Here is a 15,572-nt window from a genome sequence, read left to right as displayed (position 1 = left end):
AGCTTCAGCTAATTCCTGAGTTTGGGACTGAGCCAGTGTGGAAGGCACTTGGAGATAAAGGGGCCTTAGGGAAGGTCAGCCCTGGCACTGGGTGGGCCGTAACTGTTGTATCTCTGAAGGAATTTGTTGACTTTCCTCAGAACAGCAATTCTCCTAAAATTTACCAAAATGAAAATTTTGATTAATTATAGCTCCCCAGAGGCTGGAGAAAAACATCATTTGGCACTAGAAACAAGCTTTATTCTGGTGGTGCAGATAATTTTGCAGACACTAGATACTGAGTTTCACATACTCTTCTGGAATTCCAACACACTACATCCTAGAATGCAGAGAGACACAGTCACGGCCAATTGTTCGTGCTGCCGCCCGGACCAAGTGCTTCCAGGGACCCTGTTGGGGTCCTTCACCCTTTAGTTCTGAATTTCCATGATGATCTGGGCAGATGTGGTTTTTATTGCCCAGCATTTCTTGCTTTGGGGAACTTTTGTCCCATCATGTGCAGTTTGGATAGGTTGCCAATGACAATAGTTAACCCCACCTCTGCCTGTAGAGACATAATCCAGGAGAAGCCAACTAGAGTTGGACAACACAATCTCTGGAAACAGTGATTGGCTCAAGGAGGGGGGCGTGGAATTCAAAAAGGGCCAATCAGCATTATTTTGGGTGGAGGGGGAGTAAAATTCTTTCCTGAAGATGCCAAGCTGGAGAGGTTGGGTCTGGATTTATCAGTTGTCATTGTCCTCACACCGTGTGGATAAGGAAGCTTGTTTGTAGAATAAAGGCCAAGAGAGATGAGGTAGAGAAGGAGGGAGGGATGGAGGGGGAGCGAGAAAAGAGAGACAGAGAGAGACAGAGACAGAGAGACAGAGTTCTGTCAACAGTATGGTTGGTTCCAGGGCTCCAGGCTTTCAAACTCACTGGAACTTTCATTCCTGTGTGCTCTCCTTGTACCCTTTTAGGGTTAAGCTTTTTAGAGTTGGGTTCTGTCTCTTGCAACAAGAGCATCCTGACTAAGACAGAAGACCTCTCGGTTTCTCATGGACCCCAGGGAAAGGTGGAAGTGTGGGGGATGCATTGAAGAGTGAGGCAGGCGTGGTCAAAGAGCTTGTGAGGCAGCTGTCCCTGGGACGACCAGGTGTCCGTCTCGGGGTCATAGCAGTCAAAGGAGGCCGAGTCCTCGATGTTACAGTCCGTGGTCAGCCGCCGCCCGCCTGTCACGTACAGCTTGTTCCCCATCACTGTGGCCCCGTGGTGCATCCTCCGGTCTTTCATGTCTGCACATTTGGCATACTTGTTGGACTGAGGGTCATAAGCAAGGATCCTCCTCGTGTAACCTGAAAACCAAATGGCAGATTGGCAAGGTCAACAATGCCTCTTTGGGACTGGAGGTCAGTGGTCTGGGATCTCTGCTATCGTCTAACCCTGAGGTTGGACTCTGAACTAAAGTGTAGACTGTTTCCATCACCTGCCCCAGCCTGTCTCGTGTGTGGCAGGGCTGGGGTTTGGACCTGGGTCTGTCTGACTCCAGTCTCTGCCTCTTAACGTGAAGTGAAGGCAGCACTTGTGTCATTCTGAGATGGAGAGCAGCCTCCTGATTCCAGTGGCCTTCTCAGCCTCGTTGGTTTTTTCATCTTTCTCATATGCTCATCCAAGAGTTAACAATGCAAGGAAGGAGCCTTTGGGAACTCAGAAGTGAGTACCCCACAACAGTCCTATCTGGGGGGTACTTTTAGGATCCCCATTTGACAGAGCAGCAAACGGAGGCACAAAGAGATTAATAATTTGCCTAAGAGTATACAGCCAGTAGGGGCAGAGTTAGGATGTGAACTCAGGTTTATCTGACCCCCAAACCAGCTCTGCTAACCCTGGCATACTGCAGTTACAGAGAAATGATCCTTAGTAGCTAATCTTATTTACAATAGCAAATGTGTTTTGATTATTTGCTCCAGGTCTGGGATGGTGCTAAGTGGTTTAAACATGTGAGCACATTTTATTGTCACAATTCTGTGACATAGGTATTATCTCACTCCTTGTTTGCAGATAAAATGGGAGAAACTTCTGGATGAGAAAGGAACTTTGTCAGGTTGTCCACACTCCCCTAGCTGGATGGTTGTGCTTTTAAAAAGACTGTCCTGCAGAACAACATCTATCAGTGACCCGTTTTCCATGGGAGATGCCAAGTTTGTGTCCAGTCTCCCGATCCTCTGTTCAAACTCACCTCCCACAATGACAATCCGCTCCCCAAGCACCACGGCAGGGGCACATACATTCTTGATCATTCTTGTCTCCATTTTGAACCACGTGTTTCTGGAAATGTGATAAACCTGAGGGGAGAAACGTAATCATGGTGCTGCGTTTTGAAACGATACATTTAAAAAAGATTTTTTTTAGTTGGAGTATAGTCAGTTAACAATGTTGTGTCAGTTTCTGGTGTACAGCATAATATTTCAGTCATACATATACATGCATATATTCCTTTTCATATTCTTTTTCATTTTTATTATATGTTACTACAAGATATTGAACATAGTTCTCTGTGCTGTACAATACGAGCTTGTTTAAAGTGATACATGTTCTTAAAAGATAGAAATAGCAATTAAGAGGGTGAACAAGCAGTGATTTCTTTTCCTTTTCACTTTGTCCCCTAGTCCTTAAAATGTAAATATATTACTATCAGCAAACAAAATATGATTAGATAACAGAAAGAAGAATGTTGCTAGAGACTGGCCTTTCTGAGACCAGCGGCTGTGTTTCTGTAGGATGGACCGAGAGTTGTGCATTTGTAGTGTGGGTTCGCTCACCGTGCTTGGAGCATTTCTTTCTTTCAGTGAGAAATGGAGCAACTTGCATATGCAGAAAACCAGTCATTTTTCAAACATTTTTATTTCTGGCTTGTGTTTAAATTTCTAAATGTTCCAGGGTATCTGAAAGGGTCTTACGGCCAAGAATAAATCTGGGGCTAAATGAGGAAGGTTTTTGAACAGTTCATGCCTGAAAGTCATTAAAATCATAGGAAAAAAGACCTCATGAGAACAGGAAGAAAGAGCAAAGAGGTGGGGGCAGCATTTCTTGGCTGTGGTCTGAAATAGAGAGCAAACCGTGATTCCTAGAACATATTCTCCTGTTAAATCCCTCAGTATAAAGTTTAAATGTCAAATGTAAATTAGTTCACTACTGAACTAAATTCAGTTCACAAAATTTAGCCCGAGAAATGTAGGATGGGCTTCATATAAGAAAAGAAGGAGCAAAAACATTCATTTACAGAAGAAAATCGTGCAGTATTCTTCCCTGGAAATGCTTTCTGCATAAAATATAATCACCACAGTGAAGGCCTTGTCTTTAATCATTTTACTAAATTTGATCTTCACAACTGTCTTATGGAGCAGGTACCGTTACTTCCCTCCATTTTTTCAGATTGGACCATTGAGGCTGAGAGAGGTTGAGCAACGCGCCTGAGGTCACCCAGGGAGAGTGAGCAGAGGAATCGGTCTGGCTGAGCCCAGAGTCCATACTTTCCTCCAGCCCGCTCATGGCTCTGCGCAGGGCCATGGACGTGTGGCTTCTCTTGATAGAAGCACTTGAGACTGAAAGTCTCTTGAAGTCTCTGTCAGTCCTGCAAGTTGGTGAAGCCTCGAGGAGGCCAAGAGCTAGAGACAGGGCCGACCACAACAGCTACCAAGCCTCATGGTGGCCAGTAGGTAGGTGACACGCTTTGGAAAGTAGGATCCTTGCAGGAAAAGCCAGCACTGGTTGCATTTTACTTGACTGAGTAATTGCCTCCTGGCTTTCTGCTCTCTGTCAGCTTTGAGGATGGTTTCAGAAACAGGTTAAATATTTGCTCACCATCCTCATGAAACCCCCAGAGAGACTGAGGCAAGGACAACAAAGAGTGGTCTTTGACCCGTGGAGGAAGTGATACTTTGTTATGGTAAAGGATTTGCTTAATGGCATCCTGCAGCAGAGGTAGGAAGAGGGCCAGCTAGAAATGCACACGTACACACACGGTTTGCACGATAACCTCACAGTCGTATAGTCCTTAAAAGAAAGCTTGCGTGCAGATAAACCATCCTGTGAAGAAATCTTTGAACCTATGCCTGAAAATCCAACCTACCCCATCCAGTAGCCCCAACCATTCATCTTGAACTTTTTTTTTTGAAATCGTATTTTTTGGAAATGGAAATTGTACTCATTCAGATAGTACAATTTCCATGACAAAGCTAGTGGCCAAGAAGAGCTTCCAAATGAATACTGTTCCCGTTTTCCCCTTCTCACGAGTGCAGTGTACAAGGATTGCTCGCGTGTTCGTTGTTTTTTGGCTTTGCAAGGTTCTTGTTTGATTGTCCTATGCATTTCTTGACGAGCGAGCTTAAATGCTTTTTTGAGCTTTGTATTTATTCTAAGGAATTGATAACAATTTTGTTTTGTGAGGTTATCAGCGTATTTGTTGACTTTATTTCGAAAAATAGTTATTAAAAAAAGCAGGAGGGGCTCTAGCTTAAGGTAGAAGCACCTGTGCTGTGGCCAGAGCTTGGAGGGAACAGAACACGTTTCTCTTGGCTCAAGTAAATGAGGGGGATTTGGAGCAAATTTAAAATCTGCCTAGATGGTCAGGGAGGAGCTGAAAATATGGGCTGGAGAAGTGAAGGAAAGAAAAAAACAAGAAAAGAATAAAAACAGAGTTTGTCGCTTTTTTCCATCTCCACTGGCACCAACTTAGTCCAAGTGGCCACCATCCCTCTCCTGGATCTAGAGGTTCTAGAAGAACCTCCAACTCTCCTTCCTTCATCCACTCAGGCCTCTTCCAGTGCCTTCTCTGCAAGGCATCCAGAAGGAACTTCTGAACATGCAAATTTGACTGCTCCACCTACCCTGCCGCTCTCAGACCCAAACCCCAATTCCTTGACAAAGCCTGGAAAGCCCTGCCAGATCAGCCTCATCTCCACAAACCCATTCCCCAAGAATGTTCTAGAAGTTCCCTTGGAGGGGCTCAGGGGCAGCAGATTGGGTGGAGTGGGTCGCTCAGTGTGGCTTGGAAAGGGGGCTGGGGGAGATTATGTGGGGCCTAACCCCCCACTCCGCCTGGGTGCACAGCCTCTCTCCCCCTTCCTCCGTGCTGCAACTACACGGTCCTGCTGTTGCGTCCTCCAGGTGATGGGCTGTGCCCCCTTTCTACTTCAGGACCTTCGTGCAGGCTGTTCCCTCACCCAGGAACACCACCCCTTCCTCAGCGGAGGAGTCTTGACTCTGGCTTCAGATGGCAGACTCGTCTGCCCAGAGAAGCTTTCTGCCCCTCTCTGTCCACGTCAGGGCCCTCTGTCTGCCCCATGCTTCTTCCTTCTCTTTTACTCTTTATCCTCACCTGCCTTCTCTCGCCTCCTGCCTCTCCACTCAGGCAACTTAAACCAGCCTCACAGAGATCCCTCCAAAGTTCCCTGAACTCTCACCTACTCCCTGATTCCCTTGAGACTGGTTTAGGGCACCCCTATATTCTTAGAGCATCCCTCGATTCAGCACTGAATTGCAGTGGTCTTGCGAGCTCCTGGAGCTCATGCCTGGGTCCCCAGGGCCTTCACCATGGTTGGCATGCAGTGTAACTTCTCTAATGAATAGAGCAAATCTCAGGAGCCTCCTTGATTATCTTTGTCTTTTTTTGTTATTGTTGTTAATGGAGGTATTGGGGATTGAACCCAGGACCTTGGGTGCATGCTAAGCACACGCTCTACCACTGAGCTACACCCTCCCCATCCTTAATTTTCTTTAAAGAGAGGCTTGTTATTCAAGTTTTTATATCATTAGGTGAACTGCAGAGATTAGCAATTGCATAAAGTTGGAAAACACCTAATATTCTGAAATGTTGGTCTTTATTAATCACGCTTCTCAGAGGGCTTCTTAGTGAAATCAGCGCCTACCTATCATTTAAGGCAAGAGTTCCACAACCTGGCTGTGCCTGAGAATCTCCTGCAAACTTCTGTAAACAGTAAACGTCCAGACCCAACACTTAGAGATTTTGATTCAGCAGATCTAAGGGCAGGTTCCGGGGGATGTGGTTACAGACTATGGACTAATGCTTGAGAATCTTCTATTAAGGCCTTACTGACCTGGGTTTAAAGGATCTGCAATATTCCTACAGGACCTGACTATCCAGCATTTGGTGTGTTCTAGCTAGAACTTTTAGATGTCTCTGATATACCTTTGTATGTATTAATCTTACACAAAAAGAATTCATAAATGAATTAAATCTGGCTGATATTAAACTACCTTCTTTCCCTCTCTCCCTCCCTTCTTTTTCCTCCCCCTGCAAATTACAAGTGTGTATCATATGTATGTGTGTACGTACGTACGTATGTATCACATGTATGCGCATGCACATTTGCGTGTATTTGCATGTATGTGTCACGTGTATGCGTGTGCACGTGTATGTATGTAGGTATGCGTGTGTGTGTGTTTGTGTGTGTGTGCGTGTGTGTGTGTTTGTGTGTGTGTATATGTGTGTGTGTGTAGGCTTGGTGGGGAGGATCATTTACCTGGATAAGGCGCACAGGGTTCTGCATGATGTCCTCTCCCCCAAAAAGGTAGAGTCTTTGGTCTTTCACTGCGACCGCAGGGTGGAGGACCCCCACTGGCATGCTGGCCATGCTCTCCCAGACATTGCTGATGCTGTCATATCTCTCCATGGAGTCCATGACCTCGTGCCCTTCTCCAATGCCCCCAATGGAGAAGATGAAGTTCTTGTGGGCAGTGCTTCGGTGGGAGTAGCGGGCCACCAGCATGGGCTGCCCCAGCCTCCACTGATTGAGTTTCAGGGAGAAGATGTAGACGTTGTGACTGGGCACGCTCTTCCCTGCGCCCACAGCCATGCCTCCCAGCACGTAGATGCTGCGGTGCAAGGTGACGGCCGAGGCCTTGTACAGCCGGGCCGGGAGTTTGGCCAGGCTCTGCCACTGGCCGGTCTGTCCATTGTAGAGCAGAACATCCCTAGTGGTCTGCTGGTTGTCCTTCCTTCCACCCAAGAGGATGAGGAAATCTTGGTAAGAGCTTCTTGGGGGGACGTGCCACAGAGGGTGGAGGTCGGGGGCGCAGGTGGTGCTGTACAAAGAAAACATCTGCTTCTTGGCTGTCTCCAGGATGGTCTGGCAGTGGGGCGAGGACTGGAGGAGGGCATCGTTGGCAATGAAGTGATGGAAGAAGGCTGGGTGGACGTACTGAAGCCTGACCTGCTTGAACAGTTCCTGCATGTATCGTGTCCGGGTCTGGAGGTCATGCTTGACCCAAACCATGAGGGCTTCGAACACCTTCTCCTCCTCCCCACAGAGCCCATCGTCTCCCAGGTAATCTCGCAATTCCAAGGCACAGAGCTCCTTCAGGTCAGCCGATGCCACCACTTCTGGGAAATACACCAGGGCCACCTCCCTGGCTCTCTTCCTGAGGCTCTCACAGCTTAAGATTTCAGACAGTCTGATCAAGCCCAGGCAGTTGCTGGGGGTCAGCTGGCTCTGGAGGTAAGAGGAGCAGGCCTCGAACAGCTTGGGGTACTGCAGCAGGGAGGCGGCCTCCATCAAGGGCAGGACCGTGTCAGCTGTGATATGCACCTCGCCCGTGTACACGTACAGGACGATCCGCTCCAGAGTCGGGGAGTCAATGCCTTTCAGCTGGACTTTGGCCTCCCTGCTCTCTCGGAAGTTGCTGCAGAACATGGCCCTGAAGTAGGGGCTGCTGGAGGCCAGCACGTTGCGGTGACAGGGGACCTCCCAGGCCCCGGTGCAGATGCTCACGTCGGTCAGGATCCTGTTTTGCCTTAAGCTGTTGAGCTGCCTCAACAAGTCGGAGGAGAAGTCATGGTCTTTGAAGAGCAGTGCATCTGGCGACTCCTCGTCCATCCTACAAAGATGGGGAGAATTCACAAGAGGGAGCACGTGCTGGAGGGTTGAACTGTGGTGACTCCAAGATTTAGAGCATCTATGTCCATTCACTGAGATGCTCATGGGTATTGCCAAGAATATCGCTTTAGTGAAGGTTGGAAGGGGAGGCCACCTACACCTTAGACCTCACAGCTGACACCTCTCTGTGTGGTTACGATTGCTCTCAAAGGTACCAGGCAAACAGCATCTGCAGACAACCTAAGAAAAACAAAACAAAACAAAAGAAAAACCAGCAAAAGAAGGTGGCTGGATAAATTGGGCAATTTGAAGTTGGCAAATGGTCGCAGGCTGAGAGTTTAGCCTGAAGCAAGATGACAGTCTGTGCATTTGACCCGCAAAAGTCTGTGAACTTTTCTCCAGATTCTCAGCATATCTGTTTACTAAAGTAAACTCATCTAAACATCTTTCTGGGTGTTCATCATTCCCCAAGGATGTCGTTCTGGGGGCGTGGCCTTCTGGTGACTAGACAGAAATGAGGGACAAAAATGGACCTTTGCAGTGTTTTTGTTTTCAAACATGACTTCATGGAGTCTTTCGGGTTTGTTTTACAAAAGGGATAAATAGAAGGCAGAGACCACACAATACCTGGACAGGGTTTTTGGATGACCTCTGGCAGGCTCCCTGCAGAAGAATTAAACATTAGAGACATTTACCTTGTTTTGCTGCCGTGACATCCACCGATGGCTGCTCCGGTCGGTCCCTCCTGAGAGTTTCCACCTCTGGCTCCAAGTGAAACCATAAACCCAGGCCTTTCCTTCAGCTGGCAAATAATTTGTTCTGGGAGAATTCTGGATTTGTTTATGCTGAAGGCACTTTCACAGTTTTCTAGAGCTTTGTGAAAGGACCGCTGGGGAGGGAGACAGTGTATACATTCCAGAGCTAAGAATAGTTGCATATGTACTTTCCACTGTTATGACATGTGACTTTCCAGTTGCCTTTTGCAGCAACCCGAGGGCCTGCAGACCCGACGCATGCCCACATGCCTTGTTTCCTTGGCAAGTGTTTACATCGGCAGAAATAGATCTGGAGGAACAGCTTCTCTTAGAGAAGACTTTGCTGCCCACTTGGACACAACCCGAGTCCCTTGTCCTAAAAGTGCCTGGGAATTCTAGATGTCTGTAAACAGGTTGCCGTGACCTGGGAAGAGTCACTGAAGATAGTTCTGGGCAAGCTGAAGGTGGCAAATGGTCACAGGAAGCCAGAACGTGGGCCCAAGGGTGGCTGTTCAGTGGGTCTTTGTTTCCTACAGTCTGCTGGCAGGATTGATGGAGAGGGCTGTAAGGTGATGGTACCTGTGATGAAAGTTGTTTTTAATATTTTTGGAGCATCCCAGAGTTTTCAGACTTGGGAGAGACCAAAACTTTATTGATCCTCCTTATCACAGGAGCTTCTGTTTTAAGGTGGCAAGGGCAGAGCCCTGCTGACTGTTCTTCAGTTAGCGTTTTATAGTTCAGGCTTGCTTTTCTGTTTTATTTTTGCATTTTCTCCTGTCAGGGAGGCTTGATCTAGAGGCAGGAGGCAAGGTATATTGCTCCAGGAAAAAAAGCGAGAGAGAGAGAGGAGGAGAAAGAGAGAAAGAGAGGAGGAAGAGGTGGAGGAGGACGATGGTGATGGAGTGGGAAGCAGCTGCCAAATGTAAGAATCAGAACCATGATGGGAGGCTATAGAACCACCAGGATGAACACAAGGGACCCCAGGTCTGTCCTGCCTCTGCCTCCAGCAGTGAATGGCAGGGAAGCCTGGCTTTCTCACCTTCTCCAATCTTGCTTGGACTATTGCAACAGCCTCCCATGCTCCTAGTCTCTCTCCCTCTAGTACATCCACCTTATCAGCACCAGAATAATCCTGGAGAAAGCAAACCAGAACCTGCCAGTCCCTGGCATCATGCCCTTCAATGGCTCCCCCTGTCTGCAGGAGAAAGTCCAGACTCTTTAGCAGGAAACAGAATGGTCTCCTGCCACTTCCCTGTCCCACTTATGATTTTTACTCTAGCTCCATCAGACAACTTGCAGATCTTTGTATGTATCTGGGCCCTGTTTGGGAGGTTTGGCTGGGCTGGCCTTTAGGGTACCACAGAGTATGGTGGGAGGGGGAGTGTCTCTCTTTCATACTTGCAAGTCATAGAGTGGATCACTCTCCAGAGTCCAGAAGATAAGGTCAGGAAAGCATATTCATCACATGTCATTGGGGCCAGAGGCCTGGAGGCCAGAATTAGGAGCAGAAGATCTGAGCCAAGGAGATCAGAGACCCTTGTAGGTACAGGCAAGGAGCTGGAGAGAGGAGCTGTTTGTACCGCTGTCAGAGCTGGTGACTGACTGTTCCTGTGCTTCTGAGCTCTGCTGAGGATAGAACGAGCGAGTAACCAAATTCCTTAAAGGGCCTGAGGTTCCTGTTTGCACTTCCAGGCCTTTGCATGTGCTCTTTCTTTTGCTGTTCTTTTCATTTTCACTCCTGAACTCCTATTCATCCTTCAAAACCTCATTTGTGTATCAGCATCTCTGAAAGTCTTCCTTGACCTCTCAGTACTTTTCTGTACTGTTTCCATTCCTTCGGCATACTTCTAATCGTACACGCCTCATATCCTCATTTCAATTATTATATTTTTTATTTATTTTGGGGGGAGGTAGTTAGGTTTATTTATTTATTTCTTAATGGAGATGCTGGGGATAGAACCGAGGATGTCATGCTTGCTAAGCAGGCACTTTAATGCTGAGCTATCCACTCCCCCTCTCAATTATGTTTACCTGTCTGTGTCCCTCTTGTTAGAATGGAAGTGTCTGGATAGCAAGAACCTTGTCTTAATTGTCTCTCTATCCCCAGCACCTAGCACAGTGCCTGACACACAGTGGGTGAATTATATATAGTTCCTGAATTGAGTATAACTGATGGAGACTAGGGAGAGAGAGGGAGCGCTGGTGGGTGGACTTCCTGCCCCCAGCCTGCTGTATGGGTTTAGCAGGGCTGCCGTGTACCGCTTGGTGCCTGTCCATTACACAGCAAGGCAGTTGGTGCTCTGGAGTGGCCCAGATGTCCCTCATTTTAATCACATCCAATAACATGATGAAGTGAAAAAGTAAAATAGCTGCTTTATACCACAGAGCAAGGGTTAAGTTCAAGGCTGAGACATGAACTGAGGTCTTCCCAACTCCAAAGCCAGTGCTTTAGTCCCTGGCCTCAGAGTTAGCACAAGGGAAAAATAACTTCCTTATTGCTTTGAAATGCCTGTATTATTTCTCTTCCAACCCGTGAGCCAGCCAACGGTTTGTTGTGAGGGCAGTAGGTAGGGATTGCTGAGAGTAAACTAACATGGTGCCACTCATGGGCAGGAATCTTGGAACTTCCCCTCCGTTCCCTAACTAGTTAGACCTTCTGGAATCCAGCCCTGTCAAGTTTTTAGACGAGTCCTGGGGTGTACTGTCAATGTCTTATCAACTTTGATAAATCCTTTGGATTCTAAAATTTAGAAAAAACAGGCCCCATTCCATTGGCCTGGCCTACTAGGAGAATTCTGGTTCTGCGTTAAACATCAGGAAAAGACACAAATAGAGTCTGAATGTTTACCTCAGAGCAAACACACACATATAACACTAAGCCCAATCCAGAAAGCTCATCTTCCACCCTCAAGTAACCCCAATCGGCTATTTTCAATTCATGAGTCTTTGTCTCCCCAAATTTTATGCTCTTTGTCTTAATTTTATGTTCTGACCTTCTCTGGGAGATGTCTTAGTTTAGGGTCTGAACCTATGGGAACCTAAGATAAATGAGAACATCCAGCTCCTTGCCCTACCTTTTGATGAATGTCAGTGTCATAAGGAGTCAAAAATCAGGCTTTGAGGGAATGAAGACTTGGGAGAACATTGGGCAAGTAACTTTTTTTTTTTTTTATTGAAGTATAATTGCTTTATAATATTATATTAGTTTCAGGTGTACTGCATAGTGATTCAGTATTTTTACAGATTATACTCCATTTAAAGGTATTACCAGATAATGGCTGTAATTCCCTGTGCTGTGCAATAGATCCTTGTTGCTTATCTATTTAATACATAGCAGTTTGTATCTCATACGCCTAATCTGCTCCTCCTCTTTCCCTCTCCCCTTTGGTAACCACTCTTTCAGACTCAGTTTCTCCATCTGTTAGATGGGGATAACCTTGTCACAGAGAAATAATGTATGGGGAACATCTTGTAAAGTGCTGGCACAGTGTAGGTGCACAGAAAATTGTGGTTGGTATTGTACTATTACTCTGAAAATAATCTCATGAGGTTCCGTTAGGTCCTGGGGTCCAGTTTTCAGCATCTAATTTGCTCTCCTGCTCACTCTGGCTGTTTCCTTTGCCTCTAGCAATTGCTCTGTTCCTCATTATCTGTTCAGCTTTCAGGAGTCTTGGATTCCAGTCCAGGCTCTGTCATGACAAGGCTGTGTGTCTTCAGACCAGTCACTTAACCTCTCTGTACTTTCTCTCCTGGCCACAAAGGTGTGGGCAGGTGACCTCTAAGCCCATCTCTTCCAGCTCACTCTGTGATTTGTGCCCTGAAAAGACCAGAGAGGGGATTGCTAAGGGGCCTCCTCAGAGCGTCTGCTAATCTTGGCCTGAAGCCAGAGGCTCTGGCCTCAGTGCCAGTCAAGCAGCCAGCTGCTGCTCCCTTGTAAATTCAGAAAGCCTTCAGCTTCCTCAGAGAGTTTCTCATTGATATTATAGGACACTTGGACTCAGGAGGCCTCAGTTTCTTTCCTGTCTGGGTGAGCTGGGCCTGGATTCCCGTGGAAGGGCAGTGCTGCTGGCTCAGATCAGCCGCAGGTCTGACGTTACAGTTAAGGAAGCCACACAGCGTGCTCCACTGCACGCATCGGGTCCTCCTAACACTCTCCGGGACAAGGCGTTACTTTCACACTAACTAGTGACCCGTGGCTGTGGCGGTTCCCAGGACCTGTGTTTCAAGAAGGGATGTACGTGCACAGCTCCTTGATCACTGGCAGATTGTCCTCTGCTGACATCAGAGCATCTCCGGTTCCCCACAGACTGCAGGTGGAAGGGAAAAATGAGGGCAGACAAATAAGGTCTAGGTGAACTGGATCATTAAAATCTGTAGGAAGGAATTTACCACTGACTATGTGATTTTAAAACCTTTCTGTATACCTGTCTATCGGTGTCTGTATCTATCTGGCTGGGTGTGTTTTTTAACCAGCTTGTGGAAAGCTGAACAAGGACTTTGTGCTCCAGACAATGGCCGAAAGGCGTCCTGCTCCTTGATTCTGGGGTTGCCATGATGACCGTCTTCTGAAAATTACAAGCCTAAGCTACTTTTACTAGGCCAGTAGTGCAAACGACTGTGTTCCCAGCTCTTCCTCCACCCTGCCCCACTGCCAGAAAATATCTCCATATTTTCTTTTCCCTGGGGAGGGCAAGGGGAGAAAAGGCCGACAGAAATGACATCAGCACTGCTGGAGGATTGTTGGTATAGAACCCGGCTGTCTGGCCCCCCTTCTCCCTACAAACCAAAGTCTGACCTCATACGTCATTTATGCCACAAATCAGCTTTCTGCGCTCTAAATCAAATTGGGAAGAAAGAAATAATATGATCAAGGATACATTCTCATTCTTCTGTTTTAGCACTGTGAGTCACAAAGAATAATACACTGCCTTGGCCTCTCTGTTCCCCAGGGTAGGCACCCCCTGATGAGGGGGTAGGAGTTTAGTCAAGAACATCACTTCCTCTGGGCCACAAAGGCATTGTTAGGGGGTTTGCTGCTGTGGTTATAGACGGTGGATGGCCTGCAGAGGGAGGTCTGTTGAGTTGAACTTTACTCCCTTAGAAGTAGAATTAATTAAGATCCCTAGGGAAAACGTGAATTGAGCAAGGTAAAGATCTAATTATCTAAGGGTCATTCCACTCGTCTGTCCATTTATCCATCCATCCATCCATCCACCCATCTATCCATCCATTCATCTAACCAGCATCCATCCATCATTCATCAATCTATCCATCATCCATCCATCTATCCATCATCCATCCATCTATCCATCATCCATCCATTTATTCATCCATCCATTCATCCAACCATCATCCATTCATCCTCTATCCACCCATCCATTCATCAATCCATCCATCATCCATTCATTCTTCTCTCCAACTATCATCCATTCATCACCAAGAGATGGGCAACTAACAGACTATACAGCTTGCCCTTGGAATAGCTAACTGTCCACTTAGGTGCCAATTTAATATACTTCTTACATCTACAGTTGGAGGGATGGCTGATTATTCTCCCCACTTCCTAGCTCTATTCCCAGGGTCTAGTGACATCCATGAAGTTTGGCCCTGCTGGATTGAGGTGTGATTTTATTCTCTCTTCAGTGCATCAAAAATTATAACCCCCAACTGTCCAACAGATGCCCCCAACAGGCTTTTCCTCTTTTCCCCACAGCTTTCAAAACTTTATTTATGCCAACTCCACTCCACTTTCAGGATGCAAAGGGTCCCAGGCAGGGACTCTCCCCACCATCTTCCACATCTTGTCCTGCTGGTTGCTTGAGAGTGGCAGTCTCTAAAAGGATACAGGATGGTTTCGTGGGGTGCATGTGGGTGTGTGTATAAAACTATACTCTGGCTGCCTCAAAAGATATTACTTGTGTAGTAGAAGATAGCTGGTCAGTTTTAAGATTGGTCTATTCTCTGAGTCTCTGAGTCAAGGAGTAGGAGTGTAGAAGAAATGAACTCTCTCTTTACCAACTTTCAAAGAATTGGATCTCCTCTCTTTCATGAGGTAAAGCATAAATAGGTCACTCACTATGTCTCACAAGCCAACTGTACCTGCTTCTGATATTGGGTTGATTCTGGTATCAGGGTAAAATTGGTCCTAGCTTTCTGAGGTTGTGGTGGGTATTTGCCATTCCTTGTGAATCATTTTTGGTGGGAAACAGATGCTATCATCAGACAGACATTACTCTGTATTAGCTTCACACATTGTTCTTGGGGTTTAGTCCTCAGAAACGACCAGGGATTCAGGAGCCCTTTGAATAAAGGCTTCCCTTGTCATCTCTTTACTTTCTCCTACACCTGAATAATCAAAAGGTAGGAAAAAAAGAGTGAGTGAAGACAAACACGGTTGATTTGGTAACCCCCATTGCTGGGAAAGCTTGCCCAAGTCTCCGGGGCTGTGGGTAAGGAAGCAGGAAGTATCCTTCTGTGTTTTCCATTCCAGCGGGCAGGCCAGCACAGGCAGTGGAGTTTCAGACATGAGCTGGAGGTCGGGGAGTCTGTTATTTAAACTTTTCATAACACCTAGTGCATTGTCAGTTGCCCAAAGGTGTTACACAATATTGGTAGTAATAATAGCGATCAGAAACCTGCCATTCCCCTGGGAGATGTATGCATTATTCCTACTGTCATCTCCAGTATTTTCGTCGACGCAAGTGCCAGAAGAGAAACTTTCTCTGTGCCTCCCGAGGTAGAACATATACAGCGGAGGAGGGGGAGGGTCACTGACGACGTGCCTGAGGTTCCCAGTTGGTAGTGGCTGTTCCTCCAGAAATGACTTGTGTAAGAACAATAAAGAGGATGATCTTTTCTGAAATTAAGAGAGCCACCAGGGTGCACTGGTTGATTAACTCATTCCAACACAGAATTATTCAACATCTGCTGCACACCTACC

The 15,572-nt window shown here is 46.8% G+C and overlaps 1 protein-coding gene across 2 annotated transcripts; it reads right to left on the bottom strand.

Annotated features, from left to right (window-relative positions):
- Nucleotides 1-218: 218 nt before the first annotated feature.
- On the bottom strand, nt 219-8,800 carry KLHL38 (kelch like family member 38). Of its 2 annotated transcripts, none has more exons than XM_014555077.2 (4): nt 8,573-8,800; nt 6,525-8,117; nt 2,219-2,324; nt 219-1,334 (listed from the first exon to the last, which is right to left on the bottom strand). In XM_014555077.2, exons 2-4 carry the CDS (start codon nt 7,980-7,982, stop codon nt 1,036-1,038), a joined length of 1,863 nt encoding a protein of 620 aa, XP_014410563.2. In that variant the 5' UTR covers nt 7,983-8,117; nt 8,573-8,800; the 3' UTR covers nt 219-1,035. The 2 variants fall into 2 exon arrangements, with proteins under 2 accessions (XP_014410563.2, XP_006179795.3); XM_006179733.3 differs by having other exon boundaries at nt 6,525-7,878.
- Nucleotides 8,801-15,572: the final 6,772 nt, after the last annotated feature.

The sequence above is a fragment of the Camelus ferus genome, chromosome 25, assembly GCF_009834535.1.
Source record: "Camelus ferus isolate YT-003-E chromosome 25, BCGSAC_Cfer_1.0, whole genome shotgun sequence".
Lineage (NCBI taxonomy): Eukaryota > Metazoa > Chordata > Mammalia > Artiodactyla > Camelidae > Camelus > Camelus ferus.
This window is presented reverse-complemented; position numbering and strand designations above follow the sequence as displayed.